The following is a 17,398-nucleotide window of genomic DNA, read 5'->3' as shown; positions in this document are numbered from 1 at the left end:
GCAACGCAATCTTCCCAGAGAGGATTTCCTAATTAAGATGGCATCCCTATTAAGGACAGTGGAAAAAGATTCGAGGTTGGTGCTGCTGAGGTAGATCCAGGGTCCGAGGGCAACTCAACATTGAGATGGCAGCCTCCGCAGACAGCAAAATAACCTCTAACTGGTTGCCTGCCTCCCTTGTGCAGGGAACAGAAATGCCCCATGGGGTGGGAAGGAGTCAGAGAGGTGTCCCAACACAGCAACTTCCAAGTTTCTCACTCCTCTGCCTCCAATCCTATCGTCATGGAGCAGGAAAATCCAGCTCTAAATTACTGAAGATATGATTTTTATTTAGACATATAGTCCCTTTCATATCATTCAAATGGTGAGAGAGTACTTAGCTCTGAGGTGGGATCTGGGTGTCCTAGAGCATGAATCACAAAAGTCTCATATGCAGGTACAGCAAGTAATTAGGTGAGCTAACAACTATGAGGGAAATTGAACACAAAAGTATGAAGGTTATGCTTCAGGTGTGCAGGACACGAGTGAGACCAAATCTGGAGTACAGCACTGGTCAATTTATTCAAGGATACAAATACATTGGCAGCAGCTCAGAGAAGGTTTACTAGACTATTATCTGGAGTGGATGAGTTGTCTTTTGGGGAAAGTTTGGACAGGTTAAGTTTGTGTCCACTAGAGACAAAAGTAAGAAGTGACTTGATTGAAACATAAATGATCCTGAAGGGTTTTGACAGGGTGAATGTGGAGAGGATGTTTCTTCTTAAGGGAGTTCTAAAAATCAAGAACCAAGGGCTGTTTCACAATTAAGGGGCTGTCCGATTAAAACGGAGATGAGGCAAAATTGTTTTACTCAGTCATGATTCTTTAGAACTCTGAAAAGGTACTGGAAACAGCGTCTTTGAATATTTTTAAGGCAGAGGCGAGTAGGTTCTTGGTAAGCAAGTGGATGATAGTGTATTGGGTGTAGACGGGATGCAGATTTCAGGTTACTATCAGATCAGCCATAACCTAATAAATGACAGAGCGGGCTTGTTCACATGCATGTTTATATATTATTCCTTATTTCTGTGAATGACTAATAGTTTAGTCAGATACAAAATGTCTTGATGCAAGTGGAATTAGTAATTTCCTGAAGTGATGGAAAACTACTGTGATAGTGAAAACTCCTGCATAATTTCAACATATGACCCTAATAAGGTTATTTTCCTGAAGCATGGTCACCTTTAGAGTACAAGGTCTTGCTTCAGTTCATAGTTTTCTAGTAGAACAAACCTGTGTTAGACCCAAAACCATTAGAAAGGGCATTAAAAACAAAATGAAGGAAACCATAGAAACCATCTGCTGATGATATCAAGAGGATGGCGAGAATGCTTTCTTACAAAGGTCTATTCAAAACTTCTAATTAAAACCACATGTCTTGGCTGCTGCTTAAAACATATGTTCTCAACAAAGGAAGCAACTCTTTTTAGCAGAAGGGTAACCTCCTGCCTTAGTGCCTTCTTTAAATAGCAGTGGATATCTGGAAAGCCAACTCTCTGCTCGTTAGCTTTTTAAAATCCAATTTCTTAGACAATAAAAGAAAGAATTGACGTGCCGCAAGCAACCAGCTGCAAGCGTAATCGCAGCAGATCAGTCTCCGAATGTGCAAGGAACTGCTCAACTACACTTCAGTTCAACAAAGCTTTCATCTCTTGCTCCCCACCATTTCCTTCAAAAAATAGTCCATGGGTGGCACTTTTCCTGATTAAGGAGCACTAGTTTGAATGGCAGCAGTATTCATTTTTGTTTAAAAATAGAATAGGTATGATTGGACTTTAGACAGGTTTGTGGTTACTTTTTCCTTTCTGAAGAAAACGGAACAGCAAAAAAAGCCATCATCTTTTATATTACCTACACTTGGCAGTATTGCTCGATCTTGAAAGGATACGAGGATCTAATCATGACCATAAAACCAGAAACATACATTTTCAATAAAAAATTCCAGTTTTTTTCTCACCTCCCCCGTCAAACAAAAGAGCCATTTTATCTTGTTTGATCACTAAATACACTTGGGAAAACAAAATTGAATGAGGGCGAGTTTCATTTTGGGTGCAGGCAGAAAACTAATGACTCTGGACAGGCTGGCTAATACATTTGTAGTCTAACTCGCAACAGCCTGCCTTCTACCCATGTGACGTGAAACTGGCCTCGAATGCATCAAAACTTGTCAGGCTTGCTAAATTCGTTACCGACTTAACAAAATTATGAGCAGAAAAGAGCTTCTTCCCTGTGCATACATGAGTGGCAATTTGGGTGGCCGTCTCACTACCACATGTCTCTGCCACATCTTTTAGCATCAAAAATAAATTAGGAAGGAGGTTCAGACAAAAAGTTCAGGCAATTCTTGCAGCACTGCTTTCCAAATTTCTGCACCAATTCCCACGTTTAGAAGAAACAATCCCAGCTTTCATTACCCAATCAACGGTCACATTTGGGGAAGGAGGCGATGGCCTAGTGGTATCATCATTGGACTAATCCAGAAACTCAGCTAATGTTGTGGGGACCCGAGTTCAAATCACGCCACGGTAAATGGTGGAATTTGAATTCAATTTTTAAAATCTGGAATTAAGAATCTACTGATGACCATGAAACCATTGTCTATTGTCGGAAAAACCCATCTGGTTCACTAACGTCCTCTAGGGAAGGAAATCTGCCATCCTTACCTGGTGTCACCTACATGTGACTCCAGAGCCACAGCATTGTGGTTGACTCTCAACTGCCTCTGAACAAGGACAATGAGGGAAGGGCAATAAATGCTGCCCAGCCAGCGACGCCCATGTCCCACAAATGAATTTAAATTTTTTTAAAGTGAAATAATACCAATCAACACGCACAATGGTATTGGGAAACCAAGGAAAAAAGAAACATTCTGAAATCCCTGTCTATGTAATTGTTTAGTTAGGTCTGAACACCTTGAAATTCAACAAGAACAAGATGAAATCATGTGCCCAGCTCTTTTTCCAGGGACTTATTCCCAGGCTCCCTCAGGCATGTTGGAAGAGTATGGAGCTGCTCCAACATTCCTTTTCTTCACCTGGCTGCTGCTACAAATGCCAACCGAGATATGTGATTGACGATGGCTGCCCAACCTGGGACAGTGCTGGTCATCTATAGCTCCAAAAGGCCGGCAAGTCCGTGCTTGATGATGGAACAGCAGCCCAGGAATTTCACATCCTTGAAAGTTATCCACAGACACTCCTCCTTCTGGATTCCCAGTGAATTCTCTCAGTCCATTTTTCTCAAAGTGAACCGAATTATTTATTAAAATTCTATATTTAAATATCTTTATAGCTCCAAAATCAAGATATCAAAACAATTTAAAAGCAATGGTAACTGAGCTAATTATTTAGCACTCTTCACTCATTACCAAATCTACTTTCTTTCTCATAACCCACACTCGCACCACAACATTTTCTAACGACTATGCACATGATCACGATCAAATACCCATCACCCACAAATATCTTGCCACCCCACCCTTTTCAATACTTGTTACACTGGTGGTTTCACCTATGCTTCTTTTCTTCACTGTAACATTAAATACCGTGGCAAATAAAGTGGGGGGATATGGGAAACCAAGCGGATTTCAATTGAATTTCATTTAGATAGTATGCAGTACATGGAACCTTGCCAGCCATGAGGAGCATGGTCGACATTTAAAAGTTTAGATAAATGAGCAAGCAATTTTCTTAGCTAATTGTCATAAAGCACAAACCCACCATCACATATTTCCATTAAACATTCACAAATGAAATTAAAAATTGTTACATACATTTTCTTGCTCTGTTTCTTGTACAAAGAAAGCTTCTCCATTATCTCCCAACTTCATGTGCAGATCCACTGGATCCCCATTAATCTCGATGTCAATCTGCAATCAGTCCCAAAATGGCACTAAATAACTTTTAAAGAGTCAAAACAAACCCCCAACATAGATAACTCCTTAACCATTATGCCAAAACATGCATCAAAACAAAACGCATTACAGTATATCACAGTCACAACATATTTATATAGCACCTTTACCATTGGTAAAATGTCCCAAGGTGCTTCACAGGAGCATTATAAAGCAGGCTTGAAGAGTCAAATAAGGCAATAATAGGGTCAAGCTTTGTCAAAAAGGCAGGTTTTAAGAAGCATCTTAAAAGAGGAAAGAATTAGAGAGCCAGAGATTCAGGAAGGGGATTCCAGAGCTTAGGGCCGAGGTGCCAAAGACATTCATTCAATTATAATCCAGGATGCTCAAGTGGCAAGAATTAGATGAATGCAGATAGCTGGGATGATTGAGGGGGTGGCGTTTACAGAAATGGGGAGGAACGAGGCGATGAAGGGACTCGAAAACAAAGATCTTGTAATTTTTTTAAAAATGAAGCGTTGCTTCAAAAATGAAGCAACCAAACCAGGTCTGCAAGCAAGAGGTTTAGAGAGTGAACAAAATTTGGTGGGTTGCAAACAGAGGCCGAGTGTTGGGTGATATCAGGTTTACGGAGGGCAAAACGTGCAAGAATGACCAGAAGTGCCCTGGAATAATCTCTGAATTTTAAACCTTAGTTTTACTATTAGGATCTTAGCCATCTACCTGTTTGACAAGGAGCAAAAATGTACACATTTTTAAAGCATTGAGCACTTGTGCATTCAAAGCCACAATAGTGGCAAGAATCAAACAGCCTTTAGGATTTCACAACAATAAAACCCGTCTTTGACCTTTAATAATGGAGAATTAGATTCAAACTCCTATTTTAACTCAAACTCCATTTACATGTATAGTTGAAGTACACAAGAAGCTAGACAGCAAGACAGGAACTTGCCCTATTTTCTGTTGCCTGATTCAGAGAAATAAAGGTCCAGGTTAACACTGTTGCTGTTATTGTGCTGAACGAGCTCAGTTTACAAACTGCTGGCATGGATAGTTCAGTCACTGTATGGAGCCTATGGAATATATGGGCAGCACTGCTGCCTCACAGTGCCAGGGACCTGGGTTTGATTCCTGGCTTAGGTCACTGTGTGGAGTTTGCATGTTCTCCCCGTGTCTGCGTGGGTTTCCTCCGGGTGTTCCGGTTTTCTCCCATAGTCCAAAGATGTGCGGATCAGGTGGATTGGCCATGCTAAATTGCCCCTTGGTGTCAGGGGGACTAGCTAGGGTAAATGCATGGGGTTATCGGGATAGGGCCAAGGTGGGATTGTGGTTGATGCATACTCGATGGGCTGAATGGCCTTCTTCTGCACTGTAGAGTTTCTATGAAGTCTCCATACCAGCTGTGCATCTTATTTTGGTTTAGTGATGCAGCACAATCCTGGACCATTCACGAAGCTAAGTTTGAAGCCATTATGATTTCTTTCAAATATAAAAGCTGCACTGGAAAATAGGCTTCATAGTTAACTATCATAATCACATATACAATACAATGTGGATGTGGTTATTGTCCATGCCTAAGATGGTCATGGTGCCTTTTCTTTAACTGGGTCTGGAATTCCAAGATTCTGACTCAACAATGATGAAGGAACAGTGATATACCTCAAAGTCAGGATGGTGCATGACTTGGAAGGAAATCAAGAGATGATTTTATCCCCTTGATGTTGCTGTGCTTGTCCTCCTGATGCACGAGGGTGCAGGATTGGCAGAGGTCAGTAAGCATGGGTGAATGGTTGCAATACATTCTATACATATTGCAGCCACAATTGGTGGTGGAGGGCCTAGATCTGGCTACAGGGAGCAAACAGATGCCCCATTCTAGGTTATGCCATACTACTTGAATTTTGCTGCTGTTGCATTCATCTGGAACATTCCATCAGTTTGACTATTGCAGACAGTGGAGAGACTGGTGAGCCAATCTGCCCTGATTATGTGGGTTGCATCGTTGATGTGTTTGCCATTAACCATGATTCCCAAGATGATTATGGAGGACTCCACGGTGGTGGACCCGAATGTCATTGTTTCTGCTATTTGTCTATCCAAACTTGGAGATTACTCAGATCCTACTAGCATGGGCTGCGTCAGTATTGGAGTTGTTAAATTCTAGCAACAGTAATACATGCAGTTCATCACAAATTGCATTCAGAAATGTATTAGTACTTAACTCTAATTTTCTAACCCCATCACTGTGAATAGGATCTGATCAGTCCAAAAGAACATGGATTGTTACAAAATAAAACATTGCGTCTGCAAAGTTTAGGAACAAAATACATCCAAGTACACAATTTTATTGTTTTTGGTACTTTCAATTGAATTTGCCCTGTCCAGAAAGTGACATAGAATCATAGAAACCCTACAGTGCAGAAGGAGGCCATTCTGCCCATCCAGTCTGCACCGACAACAATTCCACCCAGGCCCTATCCCAATAACGCAACATATTTGCCCCGTTAATCCCTCTCACCTACACATCCCGGGACGCAAAAGGGCAATGTAGCATGGTCAATCAACCTAACCCGCACATCTGTGGACTTCCGACACTATCTCATTTACATTTGGACATAGATATTTTCCAAGCGGTTGCTCATAATTTCCATATAAACACTGACTGAAGTAACGCAGACTCTCATCCGAGGTCACGTACAATTTTCAACATTCTAATTCGAACATTAGTATACTGGCATTGCAAGGAATCTGATTCATCGACTTTGTACAGAGTGCTTTAATCATAAATCAAAGGTACAGGAGGAATAAGATTTATAAATGTGATCATACTTAAATTTCCAGAGTGCTAATCATGACAGAAACACAATTAGTGTTGAATTTCTGTCATACAAGTTCAACTAGAAGTGCTGCTTTCTGCCTATTCTGTGCACTAGGGTGTGCATTTGACGTGTTAATCATCTTGTACACGTAACGTATAATTGTGTAGATGAGATACGAAGAGAAAATTGGCAAGCGATTTCCACAGCATAAATTATATTGCAAGTTGATTCCATTTATAACCTTAGCTGCAATATTTAATTCCCACAGTTTTATGATTTTTTTAAAGACACCCCTTAAAGCAAAAGATTCAACTCAGCCAAGTAGTTCAGTGTATGTAATTTAGTGATAAAACAAAGCTAATTGCTTTAAGATCTTTCTGATGTTGCGAGGAATTGAATATGTATGCAATTATAGCAGTTACAAGAACAAAAATATTCTCCCTTTCGAAAAGTATGTGTTTCCCATTTCCTGCATAAAGACAAAACTATTTTCCCATGGTCACATGCTGGAACCGACATAATTTGTGCAGTTACATTTCTCGGAATGAATTTCTTCATTTTGGTTACAGGATTCTCAAAACCATTGGTGTTCTCGAGAGGAGAGCAAGATGCAGCTAACACAATACGTGTAGCTTTGGTGGGCGATCAGTGGAGATCTCAGAAAATGGCCATTTCTTTGGGTTTTCTGTCAAAGTGGAGTCAGAAGTGGAGTCTTTGGCAGAATCTAATGGCATAAATATTTACTTCAGACATCTATTTTTTTTAAAAAACATTTGTGAATATTATGCTCATTAAAGGTGAAAGGCTTTGACATCAGGGAATAAATGCTTTCCTTTTCAGCTCTCGATATCAAGCATTCCCAGGTCAGGGTAGCATGGCTTGTGTTACACCCCTTAAATATTCTTCAGATTCCAACCCGAGAAAAGCATATCTTCCTGCTAGAGTGTACAGTTGTCATTTCCCACAATGTTTGTCCTGTATCCTCTCTAAGCGAGAATGCTGATATATGCTGCACATGCCCATTAGAAACTGTATCAAGGATCCCCAAGATCATTTTATACGTAACAGACTGCAGAAAATTGAGATGGAAGCAGAAGATCAACCACAATAATAGAGAATGGTCAAGCAGGCTCGAGGAGTTTTCTCATCTACTCCTGCTGTGATTTCTGATGTTCTTTCACGCAATTTTCTGGACTGGGTTTGAATACCTAGAATTGAAGTATCGTACCAGTCTATAATCCATTCCATTATGCAATCCACAATTTTCACTTGGTTAATGGTGTGACACCTGTGCTTTAGTGTCACTTGAGCTTTTATATGCATGATGGTAGACAAAGCGTATCTGACGGGGAGGAGGAAATGGGCAAAATGCAGAATGAGTTCTTTATATTCTACAGGCATGTTTGATAAACAAGGTAGATCAGTGAAAATAAATCTTGGATTACACGTGTAGAGGTAAAGACCAAGTTAGCACAGGAACAGTTTATATTCAGCAGCTGTACCGATCCCTGGCTTATCTTGGAAAAAAGGGGAACACAACCCCTTTTTAAACTTAGGAAAACAAACCAAATATTGCACTAAGATAAAAGCAAAATACTGTGGATGCTGGAATCTGAAAAAAAGCAGAAGATGCTGGAAAATCTCAGCATCTGAGATTTTGAGTCTAGATGACCCTGCATCAGAGTTCTGATGAAGGGTCATCTAAATTTGAAACGTTGGCTCCATTCTCTCCCCACAGATGCTATCAGACCTGCTGAGATTTTCCAGCATCTTCTGTTTTTGTTGTGTGTTAAATATTCTACTACATTTACAACTGGGGTCACTTCACCCTCAAGGGATTTTGCCTCAAACTCAGTAATGTCCTCAGCAATTACTCCCAGCATGGGAGTAATTTTTAAACAATTTTATTAATGCCTATTTAAAGTAATTCAATCGTTACTCAATATGGCAAGTGTACAGTAGGTGATATTCAGGGTCAGGAAGGAAATTACTCCTTTACTGAGCAGTTGGTACATTTTCCAAAATTGCCAGATCACTTCACTCAAATCAGTACGAGGTCATAGCAAGATAACTTTACAGCAGTTAAACCATGTACTTGGCAGAGACTTGCACAGGACATTACAAGAGGTAATTTGTCAAATTATTCCAGTTTTTCAAGATTTCAAACAGCTTTGTGTTATTTTATTGAGACACATTTTGCATTTCAATCCAGAAAAGTTGTTCATATTAACTTTGCCAAATATTTGGACAATGTTTATTCATTATGCAAGACCAAAAAAATGATTTTGCAATATGGGAGTTTATTACATTCTTGTATTTCAGCGTTGTTGCACAAATAACATTCACCTTGAGCCTCCCATTTTTAAGTAAAGAACATGCTGGGATTTGGACATCAATTCCCCATTTAAGACTCGTGGAAGGCTATGGATGCTACTTGAGAAAAACATGATAACTGGGGACATTTTAAACTGTATTTATATCAGTCTGTCCCATTTCTTTTCTTCAATTCATCCTCTATTTTCTTTCAACTTTACTTGCTAAACAGAAGACGAAAGTTACAAAAGCAGATTTTGTGCCTGCTTCCAGGATCCCAAAATTGGTTTTTGAGTTCTGGAAAATCAGTCCCAAAAGCACGAACTGAAGCAACCAGGTTGGTTCTCGACTTTTAATCGATTTCTGTACAAATGTTTATATTGTGTCTTTCTAATGCAATGAAACATCACAAGATGTTTAAATGCTTACAACATCTGGCTGCTCAGTAAGCTGGATCCCAGAAGCAGGAACAGGATTTTTTCTCCTCTTTTGCTGGCTATAAGGTTCTTTCTGCTTCCGTAGCTGAGATTAGAGAACAAGCCTTGGACTGACCTAGTATGTGTGGCGCAGTGGTACACTCCATGCACCATTAAGGAAGGCAAATGAAATTTTGGCATTTATTGCTCAAGGAATAGAGTATAAAAGTAGGGACGTGTTGCCACAACTGTACTAGGCAGTAGTGAAACCAAACCTGGAGTATTGTGCACTGATTTGGTCCTCTTATTTGACGAGGGATGTAGTTGCATCAGAGGTACTTCAGAGGAGGTTCGTTAGATTGATTGAACGAGTGGTTGAGCAGTTTAGGCCTATACTCGAGTTTAGAAGAATGAGGGGATATCTAATTGAGGTATACAAGATGCTAAAGTGGATTGATAGGGTAGACACAGGGAGGATGTTTCCTCCTGTGGTGCAATCTAGAACGAAAGGTCATAGTTTTAGGTTAAGGGTAGCAGATTTAAAACAGAGGAGGAGAAATTACTTCTCTCAAAGGACCATGAATCTGTGAAATCCCCTATCCCAGAATGCAGTGGGTGCTGGGTCATCAAGTTAATTTGAGATAGATTTTTAATTAGTAACAGGTTGAGGGTTGTGGAGTTGAGATCAGCCATGATCGCATTGAATAGTGGAACAGGCCCGAGGAGCTGAATTGCCTACTCATGCTCTTAGTTCTTATGTTCTTATGACATGGATCTGTGCCCAAAGGGGGAGAGGTAGACAACCCATTCTGATTTAACTACTTCACACAACAGAACAAGCATAGTGAGGAACAACACTCAAAGTTAGCCTCATAAGAGGAAACAGCCTCTCTACGCCTACTTTGTCATCTTAAATGCCTCAAATAGATCTCCTCTCATTCTTCTAAACTCAAGAGAGTATAGATCTAACCTGCCCAATCTCTCTTCATAAGACAAACTCTCATCTCTGGAATAGAGGGTCACTAGATTAAAGAAGGGGGAAACAAATGCCCAGTGTCGTTTTAAATCTTTTTCTGCTGCTGTATATTTGATTATTCTAAACACAGGAGTCAGGAAGGTTAAAAAAGCACAAAGTATCGTCTTTTTAAAAAATTCACATCCTCACACTGAATGAAATGAGATTTCATTACAGGACTGGGAAAAAGTACAAATAATAAAATGAAAAATAAACATAACTCATTCATCCACATCCCTGCATCTTCCTTTTTACTCCGTTGGGTCTGTTCAGTTGAGGTTTGAGTTGTCATTCATATGCGGGCTGTTTAAACTCTGGACAGAATATTTGCAATCGCAAATTCCAAGAAATAGTCTTGCATTTTTGGTTTTATATTTTTCTACAAAAGGGTTCTGGCACATATAGACTGTTGTCTCCATGCAGCCAGATAGATATTTCTCAACCTTGAACTTTTTCAAACTTTCAATTTCATAATGACAGAGCAACAATTAGACCTCAGTCTTAATACTATATAATGACACTAGAAGATTTTGACAATCCAATATTTTCATCTTTTGTTTTGAACCCGCTTTTCAGAGATTTTTTTTAAGCCCATCTTCAGCACGACAGTAGAAAAACCTTGGAACTGTTCAGTTTCTGAAAACTATATGCGAACTGGCAACATTAAAAATTAACATAATCACACATCATAATGGGATGTATCATTCCAAGATGGAATACCACACTAAGATTAACACTGAATTGCATATTGAAAAAGATGTGACAAGTTCAGGAATATACTGGCTCAAGTTCATTTAATCCTTGCCTTTAACTTTGCGAATCATAATTGGGAACTTACCACATTTTCCTTTGATCGAAGTACCCCCAGCTTTCCAAACCGAACATGAAATGGTGAGCATTGATAAGTGCCATCCTGTTGTTGGACTACGATCACATCGATGCATCCAGAGAGTGTTGCAGGGTTCAATCCCTTGTACAATTCCTTGACTGTTACCAGTAACTGTCCAACATAGTTCATGGTTTGGGACTGGAAAACAAAATCCAAAATGAAAAATATTGGTGTTCAATTAAACATTTCAGCGCTATACAAAAGTTCACCCATTTCAACATTCAATCCTGAGCACATCTATATGTCGGGTTGTGAAGATGTGCAAACGATAAGGATTTTTAAAAAACCATTTAACATACATGAAACCCACAAGTCAGGCCTTTTCAAGTAAACAGCTGTGTATGTTTCACAGTTTGATAAATGTAATGAAACCTGTGATTTGATCAACGGGGATATACCTGGAATGTAGTTTCATTGGATGATATCACAGCTTTTATATGTTATAGAATGGTACACGTAAATAAAGCATACTGGCATAAAGTAACAAGATTAAAATCACCATTGTGTAGTCTCCAATTAATTGAAAATGTTAAAGTGTACACACACAACCTGGTTAAATCCTTGTGAAGAAAGCACACACTAAATAATCTGTACACCAGTACATTTATTAAGTCAGTGAATGGGATATGAATGGAAAAGCAACACCAACCCTTACAATCACACGAGGAAGAGTAAAAATTAATTCCCCAAATTTACCATTCAAGGTCTGGCTGCCACAGGGTTTAATTGTGAATTTTGCCAATACTGTAGGAGCCCCACAATATACACTCCGGATTATTTTTAAAAATCCAACAAATTTTCTGAGATTAAATCAAAGAACGGGTTTGTTGACCCTATTTCCCAAATTTAATGAGGTAAATCGCATCCCTCATTCATACATCACACTCCCTTGACAGTTATCCTGCCATATCCATGTACAATGCTCAAGGTGAGCAAGAAAGAGCACAAGGAAGCCAACAGGAGATGGGCTTTTGCAAACTCCTGAAAGGCCTTTAGAGTGTCTATTCCCTTTATGTCTCACTTCGGTGGAATGCAAGTTGTGTATTATGGCTGGCTAGCAATTCCCCATTGTTTTAAAAGACAGTTTATTGAAACACAGCCAGGAAAAAAGGCCGTAGAAATGGTGTCTTTTTTTGATAAATCCATAAACTAGGTTGCTTAACCCCAATATAAAGCAAACAGAATCCCTTTGGTGCAAGGGGCCATTCAGCCCATCGAGTCTGCACCGACTCTCCCACCCAGGCCCTCCCCTCTGCACTATCCCCTTAACACCGTGCATTTACCATGGCTAATCCACCTAACCTGCACATCTATGGACACTAAGGGGCAATTTAGCATGCACATCTTTGTAATCTTCATCTTGATGTTATTCTTTGTTAATTGTAAAGAACAATATTTTTAATAACATTGTTTTCACAAACACAAAATTGACTTTCAGCAATTCCATCTAAGCCCATTTTGCTGAAAGCTTCTTTTGTAGTATAGTTTGCGAGTCCAACCTTAGAAATACCAAGAGTGCATCTCAAACAGGCAATTTCTGCACTACTTTCATGAAAATAAGTTCAGCTTTCCAACCAGACAGATGTGTTTTTGCAACAGACACTAGCCCCATTACTCCCCCCTCCCACCACCTCAAAGCTCAGTGTAACATCCAAGCTGGAACAGCTGTCAAATTCCAAGATCCTAGCTAGTTGCCAAAATGAAGAAATTTTCTCCTGGTGCTTAGTCATTGAAGCCTAATGCTGCCAATCTCTGGTACGACAACTCAGAATGCTTTTACTACTACATTCAAGGATTTAATTCCCTAGTACCACTTGACTCAGGTTATAGACAAATTCTAAGACCAATGGCTGAAGTCTTGCACACTCAATGCACCTTCAGGGCCTGCCACAATTTTGTAAACCCTCAGCACTTGCTCTGCAGTCTGCCATAGTTTAGGATTCACTCTCAATCCCAGTTCTGTTGAAGTTCAGGAGCGCATCACTTACCCTAGCAAATTCCAGCTCCACTCCCAATGCTGTTGAATCCCTCCTTGCTTCTAAAATTCTAGTTATCCTACTCAGACACCTGACAAAGAAGCAGTGCTCCGAAAGCTTGCGATTTCAAATAAACCGGTTGGACTATAACTGGTATCATGTGACCTCTCATCTTGTCCATTCCAGTTCAACACTAGCATCTCCACATCATGCTCAGACACCATACAGTATTCTACGGTGTAGAATATTGCAATGGAACCTGCACTTTATTAAAAAGGGAAGAAAAGAATGGATTTAAGCCACACCATAGTGGGAACACCATCAGTATGGCTGCTCCAGTTCAAGGAGGCAGAGCCCACCAACAACTCAGTCCAACTCGCAATGGGCAACAATTGCAGCCTTGGAATTCCAACACAAAAAAAGTTGATATCTTACTGGTATCACCCTCAACTCCAAATCCTTTGAACGTTTAAAAAAAAATTCAAGTTCAGCTTTCTGAACTTGTCTATACAGCTCTTGTTTACAATGATCTGAATTGACCAATCTGAAGGTGAAAATAGAGACTTCAAAAAAGTTTGCCAACTTTTTCTTTGCAAGAGTACATGATGAATATTATCTTTCAATTTATTAAAGGAAGTATTGGCCATTATTCAGACAGGTGGTAAAATTGCAAATAGTAACGATTCACTTTCATACTTTCTGAATCAGCTTTCCCTTGGTTAACTTCTGAGTGGAAGGGCGGGCAATGGCAAATCACATTACTAGAAATAGATTTCAAATCATGCATTATATTGTGGAGTCGAGGACACGAATATTGTAGACATGTTTCATAGTTACTCAGCTCATCATAGTGTACATGGACAGAAAGGAACTGTTCCCAATTTATTTAAAATAACTCTTAATCCCCATTCATGCATTGATAATAGCAGGGGCTAATGAAAGAAGAGTTAGTGTTGAGCTCGAGTGCAGGATATAAAATGTACTGAAAACGCCACAACTGAGGAGTTGTGGTTCACAGACCCACCTTTGCTGCACAATGACAGTATGTTTGGACAAGTCTACTTCCTGCTGCATGAGCATGTCAAGTATAATTATCAAATGAGGAAATGAGTGAGGCACCAATTCTTCTAAGAATTACCTTAGAGTGTTTTTAAATTGTAAAAGCTGAATTAATCACCAAGCTAATGTTCCTCCTTAGCAGTTATCTAGATCAGAATGCTTACAGTAGCAAATTCTGAAGTAAAAGGGATTCTGGCATCAGGTGTTTCTGCTGTGCTGCAAGGAAACCGCCCCCCCTCTCAATAAGAACATCAATGTACCAATGTAAAAAACAAAAATAGTCCCTGCTGTATCGCATTTGACATATTTTCCAATGGCTTCCAAAGATCACAAGATAGATTAGTCAACCATACAGAGAAGTGACTTCAACGGAGGCACTACAACTGATCATAAAATTACCTTCAGGCAGCAATTTTCAAGTTTTCGTATGAAAAATGTTACACCCTAAAGTAGGGGAATTTATTTTTAAAATGTAACACATACGTGTACAGAGTGAAAATACACAATTGCTTATAAGCATATAACACACACACACACAAACAACTGCTTGTTACTGTTCACACACTCCTTTCCGATGAGAAATTCATTAGAGTGACACAATTGTAAAATATTTAGACAAATTCATCACTTGTGCAAAACAAAAGACCTGAAAAAAACTGGCTGAACTAAGGAAGTCTTTAGGAAGATCAAAAATAGTCTCAAATCCTAAACAAGGGAACACACACTTCCACTCGTCAACTCCTTTTGATATGCTGTATTGATGGCAGAGTAATTCTGCCAACAGTACATACTCAGAATACGCAAATATGATTAATTTTATCTGTTGCATTGTAAAAGAAATATCCAGTTTGACACATGCAAGGCCTTCAATAAATTTAATGACAAGTGCCAAAAAAAAATTCAATTGATAAAATCATATGTACTTTTCTTAAAATAGTTTCAAAAAAAGTGTTACTTCAGACAAGTTTGGCTGCTGGGATGAAAAATGACAGAACATTTTCAGATAAAAGGTTAACAAAGCTGCTCGACACTTTTCCTCACAGCCCACAGCTACATGACAAACATAGATACCACATATTTTTAAAACTAGAATTGCAGCAGCACATGGAAAATATGACAAATAATCGAGTCCTACAAACAGGAAATAAAACTTAGTTCCAGCTGCCGGCAATTACAAAAACACCACAATTGTGTCTACACATTATCAGTGAAAACCCATACGTCGTGTTCACAGGCAACTGGGCCGATTTCATATGTATGGAGCTCTCAAATGTTGACCATCTCAACTGCAGTTTGCCTGTAAATGCATATTTTAAAGAATGCAAGTGTCAATAAATAAGTTGATTAGAAAATTCATTCCTAGTTTCATTTTTGGTTTTAGAAATTGGGACATGAGTGCTGCGTGCAGTTTTAAGCATCACATTATAAAAAAGACATTCAAGTCAGAGTGTAGTGCTGATTGAGCAGGATGAAAAAAATATAGGTGCCAGCTGATTGGAAAACTAATGTAACGCCACTGTTTAAAAAAGGAGGTAGACAAAAGGCAGGTAACTACAGGCCGGTTAGCTTAACATCCGTAGTTGGGAAAATGCTGGAATCTATCATTAAGGAAGAAATAGCAGAACGCCTGGAAAAGAATGGTTCAATCAAGCAGACGCAGCATGGATTCATGAAGGGAAAGTCATGTTTGACTAATTTACTGGAATTTTTTGAGGATATAACAAGTGTGGTTGACAGAGGGGAACTGGTGGATGTGGTGTATTTAGATTTCCAGAAGGCATTCGATAAGGTGCCCCTCAAAAGGTTGCTGCATAAGATAAAGGAGTTGGGGGTAAAGTGTTAGCGTGGATTGAGGATTGGCTATCTAACACAAAGCAGAGTCGGAATAAATGGGTGCTTTTCCGGTTGGCAATGAGTGACTAGTGGCGTGCCGCAGGGATCAGTGCTGGGGCCTCAACTATTTACCATATACATAGACGATCTGGAGGAGGGGACCGAGTGTAGGGTAACAAAGTTTGCGGATGACACAAAGATGAGTGGGAAAGCAAATTGTGTGGAGGACACAGAGTCTGCAGAGAGATTTGGATAGGCTAAGTGAGTGGGCAAGGATCTGGCAGATGGAGTATAACATTGGTAAGTGTGAGGTTATCCACTTTGGAAGGAATAATAGTAAAATGGACTATTATTTAAACAGTGAAAAATTACAACATGCTACTGTGCAGAGGGACCTGGGGGTCCTTGTGCATGATTCACAAAAACTCAGTTTGCAGGTGCAGCAGGGATTCAAGGCGGCAAATGGAATGTTGGCCTTTATCACGAGTGGGATGGAATATAAAAGCAGGGAGGTCATGCTGCAACTGCACAGGGTACTGGTGAGGCTGCACCTAGAGTACTGTGTACAATTTTGGTCCCCTTATTTAAGAAAGGATATATTAGCTTTGGAGGGGGGTACAGAGAAGGTTCACCAGGTTGATTCCAGAGATGAGGGGGTTAGCTTATGAGGAGAGATTGAGTAGACTGGGCCTGTACTCACTGGAGTTTAGAAGGTTGAGGGGAGATCTTATAGAGACATACAAGATATTGAAGGGGCTAAACAGGGTAGAAGCAGCGAGGTTATTTCCACTTACAATGGAAACAAGAACTAGGGGGCATAGCCTCAAAATACGGGCGAGTCAATTTAGGACTGAGTTGAGGAGGAACTTCTTCTCCCAGAAGGTAGTGAAACTTTGGAATTCTCTGCCCAATGAAGCAGTAGAGGCTACCTCGTTAAATGTGTTTAAGTCACAGATAGATAGATTTTTAACCATTAAGGGAATTAAAGGTTATGGGGAGCGGGCGGGTAAGTGGAACTGAACCCACTATCAGATCAGTCATGATCTTATTGAATGGCGGAGCAGGCTCGAGGGGCTAGATGGCCTACTCCTGCTCCCATTTCTTATGTTCTTATGTTCTTATAGGTCATCAAGTGAGACTCGCATGATTTCCACAGGAGCATCAAAGGCTGCAGGAGATTTGATGA

At 39.8% G+C, this 17,398-nt stretch overlaps 1 protein-coding gene across 1 annotated transcript in view; it reads right to left on the bottom strand.

Moving 5' to 3' along the window:
• The window catches only part of lpin2 (lipin 2), a 90,932-nt gene that overhangs the window by 37,430 nt on the left and 36,104 nt on the right, over window positions 1-17,398 (bottom strand). The window contains exons 2-3 of the mRNA XM_078216068.1: window positions 11,294-11,482; window positions 3,812-3,907 (exon numbers count right to left, since the gene is read on the bottom strand). Of these exons, the coding sequence (XP_078072194.1) occupies window positions 3,812-3,907; window positions 11,294-11,473 (276 nt within the window). The 5' untranslated portion in view covers window positions 11,474-11,482. The remainder of the gene's footprint in view (window positions 1-3,811; window positions 3,908-11,293; window positions 11,483-17,398) is intronic.

This window comes from Mustelus asterias, chromosome 7 (genome assembly GCF_964213995.1).
Source record: "Mustelus asterias chromosome 7, sMusAst1.hap1.1, whole genome shotgun sequence".
In the NCBI taxonomy this organism is placed as follows: domain Eukaryota; kingdom Metazoa; phylum Chordata; class Chondrichthyes; order Carcharhiniformes; family Triakidae; genus Mustelus; species Mustelus asterias.
Note: the sequence above shows the minus strand (reverse complement) of the source record. Positions and strands in the feature narration are given on the sequence as shown.